The following is a 13,672-nucleotide window of genomic DNA, read 5'->3' on the forward strand; positions in this document are numbered from 1 at the left end:
GAAAAAGAGGGAAAGTCTTCCTCCAATGACAGGAAACGAGGAGGGGGCCAGCGCACCATCATTGAGAGGGTCGCCCCTAAACTCCAGGCCTTGAACTGGCAGCTGTGGAACGTTTGTCCGAGCGAAAGGAGTTTCTCTGCCGAAAGCGGGCACGCGAAGTGAACCCAGCAGCACGCCCCGGGCGGTACCTTCTAGCTTCACGGACGCGAGGTCTGTAAGAGAAGCGGACGCCTGACCCTTAGAGGAAGGCTTCAGCCTATCTTCGGGCAAGCGCTGAGGTTTGGAATCCCCTAGGCCTTTAACAATGTTTTCCAGCTCCTCACCAAACAGGAGAAGGCCTTGAAAGGGCAACTTCACCAACCTTTGCTTAGAGGCCATGTCCGCCGCCCAATGTCGTAGCCAAAGAGTGCGGCGAGCCGCCACTGCTACAGCCATTAGTTTAGCCGAAGCTCTGACCATATCATAAAGGGCGTCAGCCAAAAAGGACAAGGCCGACTCCATCCGCGGAGCCACTTCAGATAAGGTCTCCGCTCCATCACCGGGCTGTTCCACTGCCTGCTGTAACCAAGCCAGGCAGGCTCTACTAGCAGCATAACAACTGCATGCAGATGCCCGAACAGTGAGACCTTCCAAATCAAAGGACCGCTTCAGAACTGAATCAAGCCTGCGGTCTTGAATATCCTTCAGGGCAACACCACCTTCAACAGGGAGGGTAGTTCTCTTTGTCACAGCCGTGACCAGGCAGAGGGTCCGAAGAACCCTGTGGAAGAGCTCTTTTAAGCATGTACGCCCGATGCAGCATTAAAACAAAATCAGGGGAGAAAACCGCTCCCTGACCGCCCGGATCCTGCCCAGGGCTATCAGCTCTATTATTAGCCTCACTCAGAGGACCCCCACCCCCCCCCCCCCCCGGATTCAGGGTTCTCTGTCGCAACGGAGGCCGCGCCATGTGGAAAATCCAAAATGGCGTCCGCTGCCAGCTCAGAGCGCAAAAGATCGCCACTTGCCATGCTCGGGCCGGCTCTACCGTCTGTACAGCACGAATTACAGAGCCCCGCTGCTGATTTGCGCTTGCCACATTTAGAACAGTGCTTTACAGTCTCCGCAGCCATCGCCGAAAATGGCGGTAAAATTAAAAAATGGCGGTTCGCGCCAAAAGCGTCCCGATCGTGGGCCCACCCCGGAGGAGTCAGAAAACACTCTTACCTCACTAGACCGAGTATCACAGCTCCGGTCCTGCAGAAGAATCTCAAGAAAAAAAACTCTTTTCCAAGATCGCTGCGCTAAAGCGCAACGCAACTTTAATTATTTATTTATATATTTTTTTTACGCTGTGAGGAAAGCAGAGGCAAAAGAGGTAAATAAAAATACTCCGGAGGCTCAGATAAGTGGGAAAGGCAGGGAAAGGCGAACCAATGTGCCTGCATCCACTGAATGGGAAAGGAGAGGGAAAGCAAGCTAATATGTCCACATCCACGGGGGCATGGGTAAGGCAGGGAAAGGGCTGACATTTGTGCCTTCAAAGTGAAGCTGCTATAGCCTCTAACACCCCGGCTAACAACTGGCAAGCCAGGAGCCACCCCAGGCAGATTTTTGATGGAGCTCGAAGAAGCTGCAGCCACCCTGCTTGGGGAGATAGAGAATACTGAAGAGGCAGTGGAGCTAGCTGGCCATGAGGCACTGTGAAAAATTGAGTGCTCTCTATCTCCCCCTGCTGGTTGATGGACACAACCTATACGTAATGGCTTCATCTGCTTGATGACAAGGAAAGGATACTTTTAGAATAAATTTGTTAGTCACAGTATTTCCTTTGCCAAAGATCCAAATGTTCTCTTAATCCCCACTGTGGCAGGAATATGCATAAAAATCAAGGGAATAAAGTACAATGGATTTTTTTTGTGGCTGAAAGGAATGATCCCATTTGCAGAAAACCTACAGGAGGTTGCCATATGTTGAAAATCTAAGTCACTTTTCAAGCATTTTCAAATTAGAGAAAAACTCATTCAAAAGGACAATTCATTTACAATAGATCAAATGTGGAGTACCTTCATTGGACCCTACCTGTCCTTCCAACTCTCGCCCCATCTCCCTCCTCCCTTTCCTATCCAAGATACTTGAAAGGGTATGATACATACCTGTAGCAGTTGTTCTCCGAGGACAGCAGGCTGATTGTTCTCACGACTGGGGTTGACGTCCGCGGCAGCCCCCACCAACCGGAAGAAGCTTCGCGGGACGGTCGGCACGCAGGGCACGCCCACCACGCATGCGCGGCCGTCTTCCTGCCCGTGCGCGACCGCTCCCGCCAGTTGAATGACTAGCAAAAAGATGAAAACGCAACTCCAAAGGGGAGGAGGGAGGGTAGGTGAGAACAATCAGCCTGCTGTCCTCGGAGAACAACTGCTACAGGTATGTATCATACCCTTTCTCCGAGGACAAGCAGGCTGCTTGTTCTCACGACTGGGGTATCCCTAGCTCTCAGGCTCACTCAAAACAAGAACCCAGGTCAATTGAACCTCGCAACGGCGAGGGAACAATAGAAATTGACCTACGAAGAACAACTAACTGAGAGTGCAGCCTGACCAGAATAAATTCGGGTCCTGGAGGGTGGAGTTGGATTTACACCCCAAACAGATTCTGCAGCACCGACTGCCCGAACCGACTGTCGCGTCGGGTATCCTGCTGGAGGCAGTAATGAGATGTGAATGTGTGGACAGATGACCACGTCGCAGCCTTGCAGATCTCTTCAATAGTGGCTGACTTCAAGTGGGCCACCGACGCTGCCATGGCTCTGACACTATGAGCCGTGACATGACCCTCAAGAGTCAGCCCAGCCTGGGCGTAAGTGAAGGAAATGCAGTCTGCTAGCCAATTGGAGATGGTGCGTTTCCCGACAGCGACCCCTAGCCTGTTAGGGTCGAAAGAAATAAACAATTGGGCGGACTGTCTGTTGGGCTGTGTCCGCTCCAAGTAGAAGGCCAATGCTCTCTTGCAGTCCAATGTGTGCAACTGACGTTCAGCAGGGCGGGTATGCGGCCTGGGGAAGAATGTTGGCAAGACAATTGACTGGTTAAGATGGAACTCCGACACCACCTTCGGCAGGAACTTTGGGTGGGTGCGGAGCACTACTCTGTTGTGATGAAATTTGGTATATGGAGCATGAGCTACCAGGGCTTGAAGCTCACTGACCCTACGAGCTGAAGTAACTGCCACCAAGAAAATGACCTTCCAGGTCAAGTACTTCAGATGGCAGGTATTCAGTGGCTCAAAAGGAGGTTTCATCAGCTGGGTGAGGACGACGTTGAGATCCCATGACACAGTAGGAGGCTTGATAGGGGGCTTTGACAAAAGCAAGCCTCTCATGAATCGAACGACTAAAGGCTCTCCAGAGATGGCTTTACCTTCCACACGATAATGGTAAGCACTAATCGCACTAAGGTGATTCCTTACTGAGTTGGTCTTGAGGCCAGACTCTGATAAGTGCAGAAGGTATTCAAGCAGGTTCTGTGCAGGGCAAGAACGAGGTTCTAGGGCCCTGCTCTCACACCAAACGACAAACCTCCTCCACTTGAAAAAGTAACTCTTTTTAGTGGAATCCTTCCTAGAGGCAAGCAAGACCCGGGAGACACCCTCAGACAGACCCAACGCAGCGAAGTCTACGCCCTCAACATCCAGGCCGTGAGAGCCAGGGATTGAAGGTTGGGGTGCAGCAACGCTCCGTCGTTCTGCGAAATGAGAGTCGGAAAACACTCCAATCTCCACGGTTCTTCGGAGGACAACTCCAGAAGAAGAGGGAACCAGATCTGACGGGGCCAAAAGGGCGCTATCAGAATCATGGTGCCGCGGTCTTGCTTGAGCTTCAGTAAGGTCTTCCCCACCAAAGGTATGGGAGGATAAGCATACAGGAGGCCGGTCCCCCAATGAAGGAGAAAGGCATCTGACGCTAGCCTGCCGTGTGTCTGAAGCCTGGAACAGAACAGAGGCAGCTTGTGGTTGGTCTGAGAGGCGAAAAGATCCACCGAGGGGGTGCCCCACTCTCAGAAGATCTTGCGTACCACTCTGGAATGGAGCGAACACTCGTGCGGTTGCATGACTCTGCTCAGTCTGTCGGCCAGACTGTTGTTTACGCCTGCCAGGTACGTGGCTTGGAGAAGCATGCCGAACCGACACGCCCAACGCCACATACCGACGGCTTCCTGACACAGGGGGCGAGATCCGGTGCCCCCCTGCTTGTTGACGTAATACATTGCAACCTGATTGTCTGTCCGAATTTGGATAATTTGGCAGGACAGCCGATCTCTGAAAGCCTTCAGTGCGTTCCAGATCGCTCGGAGCTCCAGGAGGTTGATCTGCAGATGCTTTTCCTGGAGGGACCACAGACCCTGGGTGTGAAGCCCATCGACATGGGCTCCCCACCCCAGGCGGGATGCATCCGTCGTCAGCACTTTCGTGGGCTGCGGAATTTGGAATGGACGTCCCAGGGTCAAATTGGTCCGTATGGTCCACCAGAGCAGTGAAGTGCGGCAACTGGTGGAGAGGCGGATGACATCCTCTAGATTCCCGGTGGCTTGGAACCACTGGGAAGCTAGGGTCCATTGAGCAGATCTCATGTGAAGACGAGCCATGGGAGTCACATGAACTGTGGAGGCCATATGACCCAGAAGTCTCAACATCTGCCGAGCTGTGATCTGCTGAGACGCTCTGGTCTGCGAAGCCAGGGCCAAGAGATTGGTGGCCCTCGCTTCGGGAAGGTAGGCCTGAACCGTCCGGGAATTCAGCAGCGCTCCTATGAATTCCAGAGACTGAGTTGGCTGGAGATGGGACTTTGGGTAATTTATCACAAACCCCAGCAGCTCCAGAAGTTGAATAGTGCACCGCATGGACCGGAGGGCTCCTGCCTCCGAGGTGTTCTTGACCAGCCAATCGTCGAGATATGGGAACACGTGCACTCCCAGCTTGCGTAGGTAGGCCGCTACCACCACGAGGCACTTTGTAAACACTCGTGGGGCAGAGGCGAGCCCAAAGGGCAGCACACAATACTGAAAGTGCCGTGCGCCCAGGCGGAATCTGAGATACTGTCTGTGAGCTGGCAGTATCGGGATGTGAGTGTATGCGTCCTTTAAATCCAGGGAACATAGCCAATCGTTTTTCTGAATCATTGGCAGAAGGGTGCCCAAGGAAAGCATCCTGAACTTTTCTTTGACCAGGAATTTGTTCAGGCCTCTCAGGTCTAGGATGGGACGCATCCCCCCTGTTTTCTTTTCCACAAGGAAGTACCTGGAATAGAATCCCTGCCCTTCCTGCCCGGGTGGTACGGGCTCGACCGCATTGGCGCTGAGAAGGGCGGAGAGTTCCTCTGCAAGTACCTGCTTGTGATGGGAGCTGAAAGACTGAGCTCCCGGAGGACAATTTGGAGGCAGGGAGGTCAAATTCAGGGCGTATCCGCACCGCACTATTTGGAGAACCCACTGGTCGGAGGTTATGAGAGGCCACCTTTGGTGAAAGAATTTTAACCTCCCTCCGACCGGCAGGTCGTCCGGTACGGACACTTGTAGGGCGGCTATGTTCCCGTGGATCCAGTCAAAAGCCCGTCCCCGGCTTTTGCTGTGGAGGCGCAGGGGGCTGCTTAGGCGCACGCTGTTGACGGGAACGAGCGCGCTGGGGCTGTCCCTGTGCCTGACGAGGCCTTCGGGCCGGCTGGTTGTACCTACGCTTCGCAAAAGAATAGGGTGCAGCCTGCCGAGCCCGGGAAAAAACGCCCCGCCCGCGGGGGCGGGTGCTGAAGGCGCCCGGTGGGAGAGCTTGTCGAGAGCGGTTTCCCGCTGATGCAGTTGGTCAACCATCTGCTCGACCTTCTCGCCAAAAATATTATCCCCCCGGCAAGGGACGTCAGCCAGTCTCTGCTGGGTGCGGTTGTCCAGGTCAGAGGCACGCAGCCATGAGAGCCTGCGCATCACTATACCTTGGGCCGCAGCACGAGATGCCACGTCACAGGTGTCAAAAATCCCCCTGGACAGGAACTTTCTGCACGCCTTCAGCTGCCTGACCACCTCCTGATATGGCCTGGACTGCTCCGGCGGGAGCTTATCGACCAGGTCCGCCAGCTGTTGCACATTGGTCCGCATGTGGATGCTCATATAGAGCAGGTAAGATTGGATGCGGGTCACGAGCATGGAGGATTGGTAGGCCTTCCTCCCAAATGAGTCCAGAGTGCGAGACTCCCGCCCCGGGGGCGCCGAGGCGGTATCCCTCGAACTCCATGCCCTCTTGAGAGCAGAATCCACGACCGCTGAGTCATGGGGCAACTGGGGCCGCATGAGCTCTGGGTCAGAGTGGATCCTGTACTGGGACTCTGCTTTCTTGGGAATGGTGGGGTTAGTTAGTGGTCGCACCCAGTTCCGAAGCAGCGTCTCCTTCAGGACATTGTGCAGCGGTACCGTGGAGGACTCTCTAGGTGGTGATGGATAGTCGAGGACCTCGAGCATCTCGGCCCTCGGCTCTTCCACAGAGACCACGGGAAAGGGAATGCTTATAGACATATCCCGCACAAAGGAGGCAAAGGAGAGACTCTCAGGAGGTGAGAGCTTCCTCTCCGGTGACGGCGTGGGGTCCGAGGGAAGGCCCGTAGACTCCTCTGAGGAGAAATATCTCGGGTCCTCCTCTTCCCCCCACGAGTCCTCATCCTCGGTATCGGACATTAGCTCATGTAGCTGAGTCCGGTACCGGGCCCGGCTCGACGTCGAGGCACCGAGGTCTCGGTGTCGTCGAGCGGTGGACTCCCGCGCCGGCGGGGACGGAGCTCCCTCCATCGACGTCGACGGGGACTCCACCTGCGTGGCGGTCGAGACCGGCACCGCAAGCGGCGGCGGTGTCGACAGCCCCGGCGCCGGGCTAGAGCTCGCCGGCGCCACAGTCATCGGCGCCGGGGGCGCAAGCACCCCCGACGCCGGCACAGCCTGGCGCATCAGCCCTTCCAGGATCCCCGGAAGGATGGCTCTGAGGCACTCGTCCAGGCCCGCTGCCGGGAAAGGCGGTGGGGCCGGTAAGGGTGTCGGTGCCAGAAGCTGCTGGGGGCCAGGAGACGGCACCGAGGTGCCGGAACCCCGACGCGTCGGTACCTCCACCACCGACGGAGATCTCTCCTCTCTGCGATGACGCTTCGGCGTCGACTCCTCTTCAGGGTGCACCGAGGGCTCCCGGTGACGGCGCTTCTTATCTTTTTTCCGGTGCACGTCACCGGCGCCGGAGGGCATGGAGGAGGAGGAGGTCGATCCCCCTCGGTCTCGAGGTACCGGGTCCGACAGGGTTCGGTCCCGTGGCTCACGAGCTGAGGGAGTGGCCGGGGCCGACTGCCCACGCGGCCTCTCAACCCCCCTCTCACCGGCGGACCGGCGGGCCGACGGGACCTGTTCTCCTGGGGTCGCTGCCATCGGTGCCGATGTCTCGGGCATCGATACCGGTACCGAAGACCCGGCCTTCGATACCGATGCCGTCGAGGTCGACGTCGAGGGGCCGGCGCAAGTTCCAAAAAGACGGTCCCGCAGAACTTGCCTCGCAACCTGAGTCCGTTTCCGGAGACCGAGACACAGCGCGCACGACTTGAGATTGTGCTCCGGCCCGAGGCACTGGAGGCACCAAGCGTGGGTGTCGGTCTGCGAGATCGGCCGGCCGCAGCGACCACACTTTTTAAATCCACTCGGGACCTTCGAGGACATCGACGGAAAAATCGCGTCGGCGAAGTCAAAGTCGGCAATGGTGGCTAAAATCACACCACGAAAAAATTAGCCGACCCGAGCGGCCACTAGGCCGCAACGAGGCGTCCCCGCTGGAAGCGAGGGAAAAGGGGAGCGCGTGCTCCACACGCGCGAAAATCTTTTTTTTTTTTTTTTTTTAACAATACAAATGAAAGAAAAGAAAGAGGAACCGAACGGGGATCCAAAGCAACGATCCGCGTAAACGCGGTCGAAAAATCCGGCGGCTGAACGGAGAGAGAGGCAATTGCACAACTCTCTCCAGTCGCGGAAAAAAAGTAACTGGCGGGAGCGGTCGCGCACGGGCGGGAAGACGGCCGCGCATGCGCGGTGGGCGTGCCCTGCGTGCCGACCGTCCCGCGAAGCTTCTTCCGGTTGGTGGGGGCTGCCGCGGACGTCAACCCCAGTCGTGAGAACAAGCAGCCTGCTTGTCCTCGGAGAACTTGCTGTTCACCGCTGTTGCCTTGACTTTCTTTCATCTCAAGCTATTCTTAATCCACTTCAATCTGGCTTTCGCCCCCTTCATTCAACTGAAACAGTGCTTGCTAAAGTCTCCAATCTGTTCCTGGCCAGATCCAAAGGTTTTTATTCTATACTCATCCTTCTCGATCTGCTGCTTTTGACACTGTTGATCACAGCCTACTCCTTGATACGCTGTCCTCATTTGGATTTCAGGGCTCTGTTCACTCCTGGTTTTCTTCTGATCTCTCCCAGCGAACCTTTAGTATAGTGGATCCTCTACTTCTATCCCACTGTCAGTTGGTGTACCTCAGGGATCTGTCCTGGGACCTCTTCTTTTCTCCATCTATACTTCTTCCTTTGGTACTCTGATCTCATCCCATGGTTTTCAGTATCATCTTTACGCTGATGACTCCCAGATCTACATCTCCACACCAGAAATCTCAGCAGGAATCCAGGCCAAAGTATCAGCCTGCCTGTCTAAGCACCATCTGAAACTAAACATGACCAAGACTGAGCTTCTCATCTTTCCCCCTAAACCAACCTCTCCTCCTCCCCCATTCTCTATTTCTGTGGATAACACTCTCATCCTTCCTGTCTCATCAGCTCGTAACCTTGGGGTCATCTTCGACTCCTCCCTCTCTTTCTCTGCAAATATTCAACAGACTGCTAAATCCTGTCGTTTCTTTCTCTATAATATCAGCAAAATTCGCCCTTTTCTTTCTGAGCACACTACCAGAACCCTCATCCACCTCTCGCTTAGACTATTGCAACTTGCTTCTTACAGGTCTCCCACTTAGCCATCTTTCTCCTCTTCAATCTGTTCAAAATTCTGCTGCACGACTAATATTCCTCCAGTGTCGTTATGCTCATATTAGCCCTCTCCTCAAGTCACTTCACTGGCTTCCTATCTGTTTCCGCATACAGTTCAAACTCCTCTTATTGACCTATAAGTGCATTCACTCTACAGCTCCTCAGTACCTCTCCACTCTCATCTCTCCCTACATTTCTCCCCGGGAACTCCGTTCACTGGGTAAATCTCTCTTATCTGCACCCTTCTCCTCCACTGCTAACTCCAGACTCCGTTCCTTTTATCTTGCTGCACTATATGCTTGGAATAGACTTCCTGAGCCGGTACGTCAAGCTTCATCTCTGGCCGTCTTCAAATCTAAGCTAAAAGCCCACCTTTTGATGCTGCTTTTAACTCCTAACCCTTATTCACTTTGTTCAGAACCCTTATTTTATCATCCTCACTTTAATATTCCCTTATCTCTTGTTTGTTCTGTCTGTCTGTCCTAATTAGATTGTAAGCTCTGTCGAGCAGGGACTGTCTCTTCATGTTCAAGTGTACAGCGCTGCGTAAGTCTAGTAGTGCTTTAGAAATGATAAGAAGTAGTAGTAATTTCAAATTAAGGCCCCCTTTTAAACTACAAGCATTAGATTTCCTAACCTTTGGGATTCTCCCTCTTGTCCATGATTCTAAAATGAGTATTCTAAAGTCTCATAGTGCTTATAATGTAGGCAAATAAAAGGCCATATGGCCTATCCAGTCTGCCCATCCATGCTATCAACTCTCCCTATCATTCCCTTAGAGATTCTATGTACTTGTCCTTTGGTTTGGTTCTGGGTACCCAATATGTGTATCCTTGGCTTATAGCCAAGTATATAGAAATCAAGCTGCACTCAATGCTGGAACTGAACAGCAAATGATGTGTCTGAAATTATTAGTTTCTTCCATGCCTATCTCAACAGCTTGTCCATGAGGAAATACCAGCATACAAACAAGAGTGTTTCTCATTTGTCATTGCTTATATCTCAGTTATACACCATTTCAGAATCCTTACTTAGCTAATAAAGATATTAAGATCTTCTTTGTACAGAGACATTTGTAAAAATACCACAATGCCCATATTAAGGCAGAAATTTAGCCAAAGTGTTGGCAAAGATTGTCCAGACCTTCTTGAAGACTGACAGATATTGTATTGTTTCCTGAAATAGCCAATAACACGTACTTCCAAAATAAATGTGTATATTTGTTGGGATAACAAAATAGATATTAAAATCAAATCTGTATGCGCCAGCATTACCAGTTACAGTTTTCTAAGGGTCAATATGTGACCAGACCCCCTCCCCAAAAACATCAGTTTTTGACTACTATAAACATTACAAATAGCTCTGCATACACCCAGTATGAAATATTAGCTCACCAGGTTTATTTTGTCAATTTATGTTATGAAGTGTCTTTAATGAGTAAAAACAATAAATGAATGGAAAAGCTCAACCTCCATTTGGGCTTGGAAGTGTCACTTGCATTATATTTGTACCATGCATAGGAGCCAGCTCTGTGGGTGCTTCAGCACCCTCCAATATTGAGCAAACTCTTTGACTTTGTCCAGGGAGGGGTAGTTTCTATTGGGTTCAGCTCCCCCAATCATTTTGAAAAGTTGGCTCCTATGATACCATGGGCAACCTTAGGGCTACGTGTCTGAAGGCTTTGAGGAAATGGGAAAATTTGTAGGGTCCCCTAGCTCAATTATGTTTGTAAGAGAACACTCACTTTATCTTGTTATTCTGGGGCATGGGGGGGGGGGGGGGGGGGGAAGTTTGAACATCCTGGAGCTTGGCTGTGCTGGTGGATTGGGGAGAAAGGGTATTTAATTTATTTTAAAAAAAACATATAAAGTGATGTTAAACTCGGCTTTGTTTTTGTAATACTACACTACTTGCTATGTTATACTGTAAGTGTGCTGTATTTTTTGCATCTGTAAGGCCGTGATATGTTCATGATTGTATATTTATTTGCTGGTTCCTAGTATTATAATATTCATGCTGCACTTATTTCAAGAAAAGACCTTATTAAATTTTAAAAAAAGAAAAAAAAATCTGTTGCAGACATTTTTACAGAAGCCTTTTGTCAGTATATTTATAGCAGGAGTGGCATGCACCACAAACACTGGAGAAGATACAAACCACGTTTAACACTAGCCACGTGGAGACACATTAACTTGAGGATTTTGAGCCATTCCTTTTATATGGCATTTTAATAACCCTTGAGTCTCAATATTTGTACTGGGATCTTGTTAATCCCCCTCTGCCATGCCCTTGGTTTCCTTCTGTTACAGACTCCTGCCCAACCAATCTGCTTTCCACCTACACACAGACCAAAAATACTGTGCCATTCTGTTCTACTTTTGCCAAGAAAATCTAAATGTGCAGGATACCTATCTAGGCATATCTGTATGTACACAGCTCAAGGCCTACCACACAATTTTTCACCTGCTGCACCCAGCTCGAATCAGGAGAATGGGGGAGAAAGGAGACCTCATATCCTACCTTTTCAAACTGCACCTCATCCTGTGTTCTTTTCCTTTTGTTGCCTTTGTTCCTTTGGTTTAATCTAATCCATTTTCTGACCTGCAGTTCACAAGGACAAATGATTTTAGAATGAAGGGTAGTGAACTTGGGTGCAGCTACTAGAGTTATGAAAGAAGACTGACTGCAAGATGCATATTTTCCATTACCAGACTGAAAAGAAATGTTCTTCCAGTTTTAGCGTGGCATATCCTCAGATAATCCTTTTAACCACTTATGCATGACCAAATACTTGTCCACTCTCATGAAAGCTTTTTTGTTTTCCTGCTTAAAGCTAATCAATGTTTCAAGAAACATTGCCGTTGCTGGCTGTTAAATCCATAACAGAACTGCAGTAAGAACTTTTCCCCAATTAATGGACGCAAACTGCCGCGGAAAGTCCCTGTTCTAAACGTGCAATTACTCTCCAAATAGCTTTATTTATTCTTTTCTTTTTTTTTTAACAATAAAGTAAAAACACACAAGAATAAAAATGTGTTTCTTTAGACTTTAAAAAAATGAGAAGAATCACTCGGAGAACCTGGAGAATGCAGGTACTTAAGAGCTAAAGGAAAATCAAATCAGGAGTGGGGAGGGGGAGTTAAAAGTACAGCAAGAGAAACTGACTCCTTTATTCTTACCTCATCCTTCACTTGCCTCGAAAGCCGATTTTCCGTCCACGAAGAACTTTCTTCCCACAAGGGCTAAACGAGATAAAAACATAATGTAAACGAAGGGGAGATGAAACAGCCTGGACTAGTGTTTTGTTCCTTCTCGGTCACTGCTTCAGCTTTTCATGTTATCTTTCCTGCTCCCGTCCCAGTTGCAACAAAACTGAATGCAGAGCTCTTTACTTTAACGACCATCTTCCCTGTTTCCTAGACCAACAGGCTTTAAATACCGTTTGCAAGTTTCTTACCTTTTGGACTTCTGCAATCCTGGCTTTCCCTTTCCACGTTAGATTTTGCCGCACATGCGTTTTACTTATAGAATATTGTGTTTGTTATTTGTTTTTGCTGCGCCCCTCCCCCTTTCCCTATTCTTTATGTACTCTACCTCCAGTTCCCCCTTACCAATGTGTCCTTTCCGTAGATCAGCACAGGGCTTAGTTGTGTATAAATGTTCTTCTTAGGAAATAAAACACCTAACAGCACCCCCCCCCCCCCCCTTCCTTCAACTAAAACTCTGCTGGGGAGGAGCCTGCCAAGTTGGGAATATTAAAGGTACATGCACCCTCTGTTCCCATCACCTCCAGGAAGGGTGAGCTTCAGGGCAGCTTGGCTGCCAGCCTAGTGTCCTTATAATTTAAGTGTTTTCACTATAGACTGGTAATCATGGATCCTCTGACCTTAAGCTGATGAATGCAATAATACTTCCCAAAACTGAACAACAAATGCTGTAGGTTGCGACCCCTGGCTCACCTGCTTGCTGGCTTCCCTTGTTATCAATAAACACCAGGCACTCTAGGGCCAAGTCTGCCCCCCACCTTACATTTAATAAGTATTTTCACACTAAATTTGTAATGGAGAACTAAAACGCTGGATATTTCACGGCAAATACATTTCTGTACACATCATCAATGTCATTCTTTGTATAGATTACAAAAAATGGCCTGTGTGTGTGTAAAGCTTTGGAGAAAGCAAAAATGCATACAGTTGCAATATTATTCAGTATATATATATATATGCCTGCTCATAATTGTGTATTTCCTCAGACACACTGAACCACATCTATTGAGAAAACCAAAACAAAGAACAGAAAAGAAAAAAGAAGAAGCTGAATAATTATTTTTTATAGGCCCCACAAAAGGAAAAATCCATGGTACAAGCTTTACTTAAATGTGTAAATTTAAAAAATCTGAATGGCAAGACTCTTGGCACCTGCAATGGCCATCCAAGCACACGGATAACCTGGCACAGTACCAAAAAGCCAGGTTCAAATCTAAGTGACTATTCTGGCTCCTGGAATAGCTGGGGTAGATGTCCAGATCACGTGATGGCTTTTGGTTAGCTTGGCAGTTGCTCTCTATGCATTCATCTGTGTCAGTCATAAGTGTGTTCATTAATTATGTCCAGTCTGTCTGAAGGCTGTTCCGAATGAGTGAGCAAGCTGAG

At 50.1% G+C, this 13,672-nt stretch overlaps 1 protein-coding gene across 1 annotated transcript in view; it reads right to left on the bottom strand.

Annotated features, from left to right (window-relative positions):
* LOC115461912 (aminopeptidase O-like) overlaps positions 1–13,144 on the bottom strand; it is a 247,942-nt gene extending 234,798 nt beyond the window's left edge. Inside the window, exons 1-4 of the mRNA XM_030191967.1 lie at positions 13,119–13,144; positions 12,478–12,541; positions 12,200–12,262; positions 11,541–11,621 (exon numbers count right to left, since the gene is read on the bottom strand). Coding sequence (XP_030047827.1) covers positions 11,541–11,621; positions 12,200–12,262; positions 12,478–12,541; positions 13,119–13,144 — 234 coding nt within the window. The remainder of the gene's footprint in view (positions 1–11,540; positions 11,622–12,199; positions 12,263–12,477; positions 12,542–13,118) is intronic.
* Positions 13,145–13,672: the final 528 nt, after the last annotated feature.

The sequence above is a fragment of the Microcaecilia unicolor genome, chromosome 2 (genome assembly GCF_901765095.1).
Source record: "Microcaecilia unicolor chromosome 2, aMicUni1.1, whole genome shotgun sequence".
NCBI lineage: Eukaryota > Metazoa > Chordata > Amphibia > Gymnophiona > Siphonopidae > Microcaecilia > Microcaecilia unicolor.